We start from the raw sequence: 11179 nt of genomic DNA on the forward strand, positions 1-11179 counted from the left end.
GATCACTCCACACATCATCCTTCAGTGATTTTCTGGACTCCTGTACATAAGCAGATATGCATGCTCTTCAAATGGGGAAAGGGCAGTTCAACGAGAGTGTTAGTGATCGGGGGGGTATTGTCTAATTTCTCCCTTCCACCTATGTTAAGAATACAATTTTTCCATTAACAGGGTTATCGCCATCGCCACCTCTGAACTGCCTGCGTTCCTGTATGATGTGGACAGTGCTGTCCAAAAATATGATTTTGAAGAGTAATTTTACTCCTCTCCAAATTTTTAAGGGCATTTTTGTAAAACAAAGAGTTTACTTTTTATAGTGAGAAATAACTGAGTGCAATATTTAAAGTAATTAGCAGTATTTTCAACAATGTAAGGACTCAAAATCATTCAGACAAAAAGTCAAACTTACTTTGCAAGGTGATTTTCATCTCTTTTTTTCCTCTAATAATCAGGGTGGTTTACTTTTTGTGATTAATGACAGCACCTTGATTGTTGTTATTCAGTTATGAAAGAAATATTTGAAGGAAAAAAAAAAACCAAGAGTACTGTGAAATTCGACATTGCCCCCCATTAGCCTCCCACTTTTCCCTATTACAGTAGAACTTGGTTAATTTGAATTTTAAATGATTGAAACTTTTAAAACTGCCCTTGAGTTTCCTATCTAATTTAATGTTAAAATTTCTTGTTTAATTCAAACTTGTTTCAGATTCATTGGATAATGTTTTTGATTTTCTCGATCAAGTTCTTAAACAACAAATTTTCCAAGACTAATGAAAGTTTGAAAATTCTATTTTTCTCTACTTTTTTTTAAAATATTTTTGATAATTTAATGCCTATTTGAACATTATTCAGCTGGAGTGCATCGAGACTGTGTACCACTTAATACTGATTATGCTTTTCAGCCTATATGATCAAGGTGTAACATTTAAAATCAGAATATTTTTTTCCATATTAAAAATATGGAAAGTATCGGAAAGTTCAGATTGTAATACGTTAATGAAAGTACATTTCTTTGATAGCATAAGAACGAAAAGTGAAATTTGTGGGAAACAGTTTCATAATAGATGATTATGAACAGTTTCCGCAAATTAGACTTGTCTAAGTGATTCTGCAGTGATGCTGATTCTAGAATAGCAGATTAATGTAGCAGCTTTATTATAATTATAAATTATTAAAGTTTAGGAAACAGTTTTTTAACTAACAATAAAGCCTTTTTTTTATAATTACTATCCTATGTAGATTATCTTATTAATGTTGATGATTAAGTTGCAATTTGTAGTCATTTTTCGGATCCAGGCCAGATCAATTGAATAATTCAAACTTTTTTCCAATGACTGGACTTTGAATTAACCAAGTTGAACTGTACCATGTTGTTTTGTCATTCTTCGTAATTCAATAAGTTTTTTCTGTGTCCCTAAAATATGATGTGTTGGTGGTTATTCTCTTGCCTCAGCCGTGTAGCCAGCTGTAAATTTCTTAGCAATAGGCCCGAGTTGTTGGTTCTTCTATGTTTTGTCATTCTGCTCAGCTGTCAAAATTGTGTGTGCAGAGCAACAGTAGGTGTGTGCAGGTAAAAAACATTGGAGGCCATATTGCTTGCAAACATTATTTGCATTGAATTAAATTATTTAATATATTGAGAGTATCAAATCTCAAATGCATGTGAAATTTAAAGATTGTAATGTAAAAACATTAAATGGTTTTTTATGATGGCAAAAACAAGTTACAAATGTACTAATTCATATTATTTAATATCATTTGTTGAAAGTTTCAGTTTCACTCAAGTAGTTTTTCCTTCTCACACATTTTTTGCAATCAATTCAATTATAGGCTCTGATGAAGAAGCTTGATGGAATTGATAGAGACATTCATAATTTCAATAGTAGTATCATCCGATTGGCAAAACTTAGTCAAGGACTACTTGAAAGAGGCCATTTTGACAGCGAGCATATAAAACAGAAAATGGTATTGTCAGATTTTTATTTAGTCTTATTTATTATTTTTAGTGATGAAATTGTTGTTGTTGTTGGTTTTTTTTTCAAATTCACTTTTATACTAAAATTATATTGCTATGACATCTTCGATTTCAAACACTCTTCATTGGGTATGTTTTATGAGTTATAAAAATTATGTGGTGTGAGAACTTCAGTGAAGATTCTTTATAAATTTTAGTATATTATATATATTTCTATGTGGAATTAAATGCAATTCCTATGAGTTGGGTTCTATTGATAAAAATATGCAGGAAAGAATTTTGAACAAACATTAGTAGATTTTTGTATTTAGGCCTAAATAAAAATTTGTTTAGTAGTTAGAATTGATATAGGTCAAACTATTAAAAAAGTAATTTTTGTAGAAACGTAAGTATAGTTTTGTTTTTGTGATCATGAATACACTTTTCTGTAGTATACATGCATTGAAATTTTATTTTATAAGTTAATAAATTATGAATCAGTAAATTTGTTGATCTATTCATTGGAAAATTTATGAGCAAAAACATCAATCAATGTTTTTAGGAGGAAGTGGACTCCAGCTATAACGAGTTGAAAGGTCTTGCAGAAAAAAGAGCTGCGCTTTTGCAAGAGAGCCAGAGGTTTTACATATTCCTCCGAGAAGCTGACGAAGTAACAACATGGATTCATGAGCAAATGACCATCGCTAGCTCAGAAGATTATGGAAAAGATGTAGAGCATGTTGAGGTAATGTAGGCATATTGATTCTCCTGTTAATACATGGCAAACTTCAATTTGTTATGAACTTGAGTAAATTTTATTTTTCTCTTCATTCTCCAGATTCTAATTCAGAAGTTTGAAAGCTTTTTGAGTATGCTGCAGGGCAGTGATGATAGGATTCTTCATGTCAAGAACTCTGCTGACATGCTATTGTCTGATGATCATCCTGAGGCTCCAAGAATAACTGCAAAGAGTGCAGAAATACTGCATTTATGGGACGAATTAAGAGAATGTGCTCATTCAAGGCAAGAGGTAGAGTGTTCAATATTTTACTTCATAAATTTAATCTCTAATAGTCATAGGCGTAGATAGTCTGGGGGGCACGATGATGATGCCAATTCATCTATACATATGCATTAGATCAGTCGACTCCACCTTTGATGCTGGGGGGGGGGGGCAGCATCAAAGGTGGGTATTCTTGGAATAAGAATTGACATGTACTATTTTTTTTATTTTTTTTTATTTGGTATCGATTTTTGTGTGTGCAGGCACTAGCTGGAGCTAAACAGGTACACACATTTGATAGAAGCGCTGATGAAACCATAAGCTGGATTCATGAAAAAGATGCTGTGTTGTCATCCGAAGATTTTGGTCATGATCTGGAAAGCATTCAAGCCCTTGTGAGACATCATGAAGGTTTTGAGGTAATGATGGCAATTAGTGAAAATTTATTTCTTCTCAAAAAAAAAACCATTTCAATTTTTTTCAAATTTTTATATGTTGAAAAAATCTCTTTTTCCACTGAATACTTTTATAGAATTAAAGTTTTTCAATTCTATTTGAGGAAGAGACGTCTTTCACCACTTAAAAAGACTGTTTAAAAATTTTATTAGAGATATAAATGGTTTTTTTTTTCAATTCCACATTTGATTTACTCAATTACTAATCAGTTAACAATTTTATAATGGGAGTATCTATTTATTTTGTAATTCACAGAGAGATCTTGCTGCTGTGAAAGAACAAGTTGTTGCTTTGGTTGAGGAAGCTCGTAGGCTGGCCACTCAGTTTCCTGATGCTAAGGAACACATTGATGCAAAACATGAGGATGTTGCAGAGGCGTGGAATCAGTTGCTGGAGAAATCTGCTCTCAGAAAAGACAAGCTGCAGCAAGCGGAGCAGCTTCAAGCCTATTTCGATGAGTATAGGGAGTTGATGTAAGTGTTCTTTATTCTCTGTTACATACAATATTATCCTGCTACTTTTTTCATAGTGTTAATATATTCTGTCTGCAATAATAACTGTTTTGTAATGATACATTTCTTTGGTCCCTTGATTATCATTATATAGGTATTTCACTGTTTATATTATTTAACGGGAATGAAATTGCAAATATTCAGTAAAAAGACAAGTTATTCAATATAATTTAAATTATATTTATGGTAGTAGAAAACACTGAATCGTATTGGATATATTTTGCTTACAATTGACATAAATTTTCAAAAAAAACAAAAACTGCTTGCTTAAAAAAAGGATGGTTTCAATATTCATTTATGTGAAGAATTTCTGAAAAGTATGAATTTATAAGGTTTCTTAGATATAAGGTTGAATTGTTTATTGTTAGTACATAATTATGTAGTCATTGGTAATCTTGTTTCTTATGACATATCAAAGATTCAATGCAGAGAGTCAAAGGATATAGTGTACATTGTTGTTGCCTATGTTTGTGTGAAACTGGTTATTAGTCTAGACAACACTATTTAAAATTTAATGCTGTAAACAAGTTTTCATTTGTGATTTTAGGGCTTGGCTGAGTGAAATGTTAGCCATCATTACATCTGATGAATTAGCAAAGGATGTTCCAGGTGCAGAATCATTACTCAACCGTCATAAAGAGCACAAAGCGGAAATAGACACACGTCTTGAGAGCTTCAATCGCTTTCAAGAATCTGGTGAGAAAATTATTGCAACTGGGCATTTCATGGCTGATGAGATTCGAGAAAAGATTCAGAAATTGAAGTATGCTCTAGAACAGTTACTCTCGACTTGGCAGAAACGACAAGTTATTTACGAACAGAACTTGGATGCTCAGGTTAGCATTGTTATTTGAGGATGATGTCACTTTCAGCTATCCGTATGAAAGTTTTCAACAGCTGACTGATGCGAAGATGAATTTTAGCAAAAAAAAGAAAATTTAACTATCCTTGTATAAATCACCATCTGGTGGCAGTGTTAGCAATTGTGAGCTGTGGCCTGAGTTAGGTCCAACCGTCCATGTATAGTCCTGTTCAGTGCACACGAACTCTAAGGAAGGATTGAGAACTGTTACTTTACTCTAGTGGTCTAGAGCGCTCACCCGGCATGTGAGAGGATATGGATTTGATTCCCTGCAAGGGCAGTTGAATTTTCTTTCTTTCTTAAAATTTATTTTCGCATCAACCAGCTGTTGAAAACCTTTGTAGCATTGTTATTTTTAGTAATATTCATTGTACTTGATTCGATTGGGCTTTTGGGGGTGATGTTCCATTAATATCCCAGAAATTACATTTTTTTTATCTTTGAAACTTAATTTAAAATTTCAGTGAAGAATTCTGTCAAAAATGTCTGTATATTATTACTCTCAGCTTTTCAGAAGAGACGCAGAAACATTGGAGTCATGGTTACAAAGCCGTGAACCAATATTGAATGATAAGCAGCTTGGGGATTCAATTGCCGCTGTTGAAGAGCTTATAAAAAAGCATGAAGATTTTGAGAAGACAGTTGAAGCTCAAGAAGAGAAGTTCTCTGCCCTAAAACGCATTACCAAAGTAATTATTACAGTATTTTTCTTGTCATTTTTATAAATGTTAGCTAAGGATATAATCATCTTAACTATTGCTCACCAATATGCATCTACATGTGTGATTCACGCATGAAAATTCAATTTTATTACTCCGAATTTCGTTGAGTTATTTCTCGGTTTTTCATAGAAAATACCTCTCTTTTCATCAAATTAACCCTTAAAATTTTGGAAAGGAATGGTTAAAATTGTGTTCAATATTTATAAAGTAATGTGGAAAGCATTTTATTTACCTTGTACCAAAATTTTGAACTGCTTCAAACCGCCTGGTGCAATATCCGTTTTCAATCATTGACATTGAGAGTTTCTTTTGATTTTTTTTTCTGTGCTTATTCAGTTAAATTTTAAATCAACTCATCTAAATTTCAAATCGCTACATATTGCAATATTATACTTATTTTTATTATTCGCACAAATTTAAAAATCACAATACACGGTGTTTCAGGTATACGATAGCAATAAAAAAAATCGCTTATGAATATAGGTGCTCCAACACCATCTGGAAGCAGCAGACATCCTTTAAAATAATACATAATGCAATGAGGACTTAGAAGAATCCTTATACAATAATTTGTTTAGAAACAATACTACTACACAAGATGCTCGAAGTTTTTGCCAGATGCACTGACACACCCATTACCTTGACACTGTGTGGACTGTTGCACCTTCTCAAAAATACCAGATGTATTTACAAGTGTGTAGTGTAATAACTCCCTGTAGTGGCTCCTGGCAATGTTTTTTTAAACACCCTTTATGCATGTGATTGACATTCCCTCATGTTTCCAGAAATTTTAGAAATGATGAGAAAGTATTATAGGCATTTGATTTTTTGTTCTCGTCCTAACCAACTACATTAATTTTTTTTCTCACAAAATTTATAGGGCTTTTTCATACTTTTGTTAGGAATTTGATGACTAATAATATTTATTTTTGTTTGTTAATACTGATTATACAGTATTTACATTGATTCATACCATTTGCATTCTATCAACCAGTATGGGTCTTCTTCCAGTATATTTTTTTCTGTAGTTTTCCAACTTTGGGGTGTGAATGCGAGCTGGTCTCCCATTTGAAAAAGTCTGTCTGCAGAGAGTAGGCACACTTATAACATGATACTTACATAACGTAAAAATTAAAACATATTTACTATCTTTACTCTAAAATATATTACACAGATGGCAGTAACAGCACGAATACGAAACAAGCACCACTCCGGAAACAGAACTAGGTTAGGACCATGCACGCACACACACAGCACATTCCAACATGCACAGATTCATTGAAAATTCCACAGAGGAATGTGCGTGAAGTGAATGCACAGTTAAATAGTAGTAATATGGGTCTTTTGACCCTTTGGAAAAGATGTAGTTTTTTTCATCTTATATATATATATATATATATATATATATATATATATATTTTTTTTTTTTTTTTTTTGGTAAGATATGAAATGAATTAAATTGGGGAAAAAAGGGGGCAGTTTGTGTTTAAAAATTGTCATAAGCTAATTGTGTCTGGTAATTGTTAACCTGTTTTCTTTGATTTTTTATAACTTATTGCTGTCATGTTACTCAGAGTATCTGCATTGCTTGTAATATTCCATACCCTATCTAAAATATCCACATTGTTGATGTCTTTAAGACTTAAATGCATAAATTCCCACTCATTCCTGGACTGTTAGAAAATCCATAATATTCAAGGCTAGTTATGTTATTTCTGTCTTTTACATTGTGAATTATGTTTTGTTCATTAAAAAAGATTTCAAAACTGTGAAACGTTAGTTTTCAGTTTCATTAGTTTCAGGGTTGGATCAAAGATAACATTTTTTTAAATCTTTTCTTTAGATTGAAGAGGCCTTCTCAAAGCAGAAAGAGGAGGAAGAAAAGAATCGTAAAGCAGATGCTCAGAAAAAAGAACAAGAAAGAGTGGATGCAATAAAACGAAAAGAGCAGAAGAGAATTCTTGAAGTAAGCTGCATTAGGATTGTACAGGGCGATTCAAAAGGCGCCCAAACTTGTTCTAAAGTATTTTATTTTTAAAATGCTATCAAAAATAAATCAAACTATATTAGTTTGAATGAAACAACATTCATGAATATAAAAACAAAGTTTGTTACAACATGTGTTGGAAATGTGAGCTTTTCACATGAATGCAAGTCTGTATATTTTCTTTGCCAGGTTTCTGGCCACTTTTGTCTGGGTAAGCGCTCTTCCCTTTCCAGTCTTCAATTGAATGATTTTTAGTTCATCAATGGAATAGAGATTATTCTGGTATACATTTGCCTTCAAGTGTCCCCATGGGAAAAAAATCAGGAGGTGACAGGTTTGGTGATCTTGGAGGAGGGCACAGTCCTTTTAAAATAAGGTGGTCTTCAGAAAATTCATGAAGAAATATCATCTTCTCATTTGACGTATGGCAGGTTGCTCCATCCCATTGCAAAAACATTTTCATCTAGCAGTGCGATGAATTGAAAGATAATATCCTTGTAAAATTTGCCATCCATTGTTTCTTTTAAAAAAATTAGACCCACTATCCTATGGTGTGAAATTGCACAACACATACTGCTTTCGATTGAATTCACAGGTTTTTCATAATAGACTTGTAGATTTTTGGGTGCACCATTCTGCTGTTTTGGCTGTTAACATAATCTGTTAGATGGAAACGTCAAGTGGCGGGGTTGTAAGATGCTCGTCTACTACCATTAACGTTGCCATCAGATCCCAGGTTTGAACCTGCAGAACAATATGGATAAGGTATTTCCCCTAACAAACTTGGTGACCACCAATAGATAGCACCTTCATTTCTAACTCAACTCTGTGATGGCAGTAAATTGCAATATAGCTGGAATTGGTGTTTGGTGAAGTAATGGATAGAACCAAGCTTCCCCTGTAAAGAACACAGAATCAAGTTTGAAGTAAATGAAGAATCTGAGCCATCGACAATAACAAAATATTTATTATCTTTAATCTGATCAGGAGCTTTCAACTTCTGAACAACCCAAGCACGATAGGCATTAAACTCCATTTTCTTCAGGGCTCTGTAAGCAGTCTCGTATGACATTCATCTGTGACACCAACTTTCTTAAATTCCTTAAATGTGAGTTTAACATTTTACCCTTCAGTTCATGCATTCCATGTTGGTTTAGTAGAGACGGATCATTGTCTTAGAGCTTCAATGGGGGGATACTCTAATCGAACTCGAGTAGCCTAAACTTGAGAGCAGAGTTTACTTGAATGAGTCTAGTTGCCCGTTCTCTCTCACATAGTGGTACTAAAAAAATTGGAAAGCCCGGGAAAATGGGTAAAAACAAGGCAGTGTTTAGTTCACCTCCTTATCTCTTTGTACATTATGAACTGGAGTATGGGAAAAAATCAAATTTTTAGCCATTCTCACAGCGATGACGTTTATATTTTATTATAATTATAAATAGTTATCCTACACTATTATTTCCTTAAAAAAAGATGACGAAAATTATCCATACATTGGAAATAAAATTAATTGTACACTATTCATTCGTTATGGCCAACGAAAATCAGATTCCTTGCATCATACAGAATTAGAAAAAAGACTTAGGGGCCATTCAAGTATTATGTAAGCAGATTTTCAACCATTTTTGACCCCCTCCCCCTTGTCAGCAAAACACTGACCCCCCTCCCTCCCGCCCTGTCAGCAGCTTAGAATATTTCATATCTTCAAAAAGGGAGTACCCCCCCACCCCTTGTCATCAAAAGTCAGCAAATCTGAAACCCCCTCCCCCCTTGATACTGACATAATAACCTTTACCTGTAATTAATAAATCAGTTTATGTCTGTGATCCTTCATGATAGTGACTGCTAATAAGCCTTGATTCAGGTAAGTTAAATTGACGTTGTAAATATCCAATCCTTGGAGGGAGTAGTAGTTCCAAAACATGAAGCAGCTTTATTTCCTTTTAAAGCTGACTATGCTGCTACCATACTGAGAGAAAAAGCAAAACAAACTGTGTTTATCTTGGAGGGGTACAGGGTTTCCCCCATATACTCCCACACACACACGCGCGTGCACGTTTGTGCTGTGATATATACTGGTGAAATAAATTAAGAGAATTTGCATATTTTATCGAATTTCATGAAAAGAACTGAACTGAATGTAAAACCACTGCTTCTAGACAAAAATGCAAATCTTGTACGTCAAATGTGTAAGCGTACACGTGTGTGTAGGCGGAGCCAGTAGAGAAACGGGCTTTATAAGCGCACGTAAGTTAAGACGCATTTCATTCGCTAGCACACCTTGGCGAATTTCTTGGTGTTATTTTGCAGCAATCGGTTAATTTCAAATTGTAACAGTAAAAATGAGTAACCACCAACGTTTAGATGATGGAATGAGGTGGCGAATTGTGGGGAGGCTAGAAACAGGCCAACCTCAAGTCCAGATTTGTAGATAGTTCAATTTAACACCCAGCGTCGTGTGTAACTTATGGAAACAGTTCCAGGATACCGGATCCATCGAGAGAAAGGCTGGGCAAGGTCGTCCAAGAGCCACAACGGCCAGAGAAGATCGCCATTTGTCGATTATAGTGAGGCGTAACAGGAGTGCTACAGCTTCTCAGCTCTATCGTGACTTGTATGCAGCCACAGGAACCCATGTATCAAGGGTGACTGTTTCCAAAAGACTTCATGAGAGAGGGTTGTTTGCAAGAAGACCTGCTGTTTGCATCCCGCTCACTTCTATGGACAGGAGAATCCGTTTATCAAGGTGCAGAGAGCATAGAGATTGGAGTATGGATCAATGGGTGACCGTTCTCTTCACTGATGAGTCCCAGTTCAGCCTAAGCACCGATTCTCGTCGTACGTTCATATGGAGAGAACCAGGGACCCGCTACCTTCCCTCCAATGTCCGTGAAATCGACCATTATGGCAGAGGAGGTTTAATGGTCTGGGCAGGCATCATGTTGGATGGCCCGCACATCTCTCCATGTCTTTGAAAAAGGCACTGTGACTGGTGTGAAGTATAGGGATGAGGTCTTGGAGTCCTATGTTCACCTTTTCAGGGGTGCAGTTGGCCCTGAGTTCATTTTAATGGACGATAACGCGAGACCACATAGAGCTCTTCTGCTCGACGATTTTCTAGAGAGTGAGGATATTCACCGGATGGATTGGTCAGCCAGATCTCCAGACCTTAACCTAATGTCTGGGACGCTCTGGGGAGGGCAATTGCAACTCGCAACCCCCCTCCGGGAACCATCCAGGGAATGAAAACAGTGTTGCTGAATGAGTGGGACCAATTGCTACAGGAAATGATAAACTGCCTTATTTCAAGTATGAAATCACGCTGCGAGACCTGTATATCTGTAAGAGGGGACCATACCCCCTATTAACCCATTTTTTTGTTTATTCTGCAACTGCTGTTTCATACCGTCCGACTCCAACAAGTGTTACGCACGATCATGCGTGTGTATTGCAATTATTGAATGGTTATTTGTTTTGTATTGTATCAATGTATGTACATATCAAATTTCATTAAAATCGGTACAGTAGTTCTAGAGATAATCGACCAAGTCTGCAAATTCTCTTAATTTCTTACATCAGTGTATATTTTCACCTATATTTATATTACACAGACATTTAATTCGAGAGGGATTTGGGGTTAGGGTTGTATCAGAGAGCATTTCTGTAGAAAATAGTTATATATA

At 34.9% G+C, this 11179-nt stretch overlaps 1 protein-coding gene across 4 annotated transcripts in view; it reads left to right on the forward strand.

Annotated features, from left to right (window-relative positions):
• Positions 1-11179, forward strand: part of kst (spectrin beta chain, non-erythrocytic 5 kst) — a 153996-nt gene that overhangs the window by 127407 nt on the left and 15410 nt on the right. For all 4 annotated transcript variants that reach the window (XM_089245872.1, XM_089245887.1, XM_089245895.1 and 1 more), the window contains exons 66-73: positions 1831-1965; positions 2517-2699; positions 2793-2984; positions 3221-3376; positions 3669-3886; positions 4473-4761; positions 5294-5476; positions 7353-7475. In XM_089245872.1, the coding sequence (XP_089101998.1) occupies positions 1831-1965; positions 2517-2699; positions 2793-2984; positions 3221-3376; positions 3669-3886; positions 4473-4761; positions 5294-5476; positions 7353-7475 (1479 nt within the window). The remainder of the gene's footprint in view (positions 1-1830; positions 1966-2516; positions 2700-2792; positions 2985-3220; positions 3377-3668; positions 3887-4472; positions 4762-5293; positions 5477-7352; positions 7476-11179) is intronic.

Source organism: Pholcus phalangioides, unplaced genomic scaffold (genome assembly GCF_987345545.1).
Source record: "Pholcus phalangioides strain wild (caught in Gottingen) unplaced genomic scaffold, Ppha-v1.0 ptg000003l_1, whole genome shotgun sequence".
Taxonomy (NCBI): domain Eukaryota; kingdom Metazoa; phylum Arthropoda; class Arachnida; order Araneae; family Pholcidae; genus Pholcus; species Pholcus phalangioides.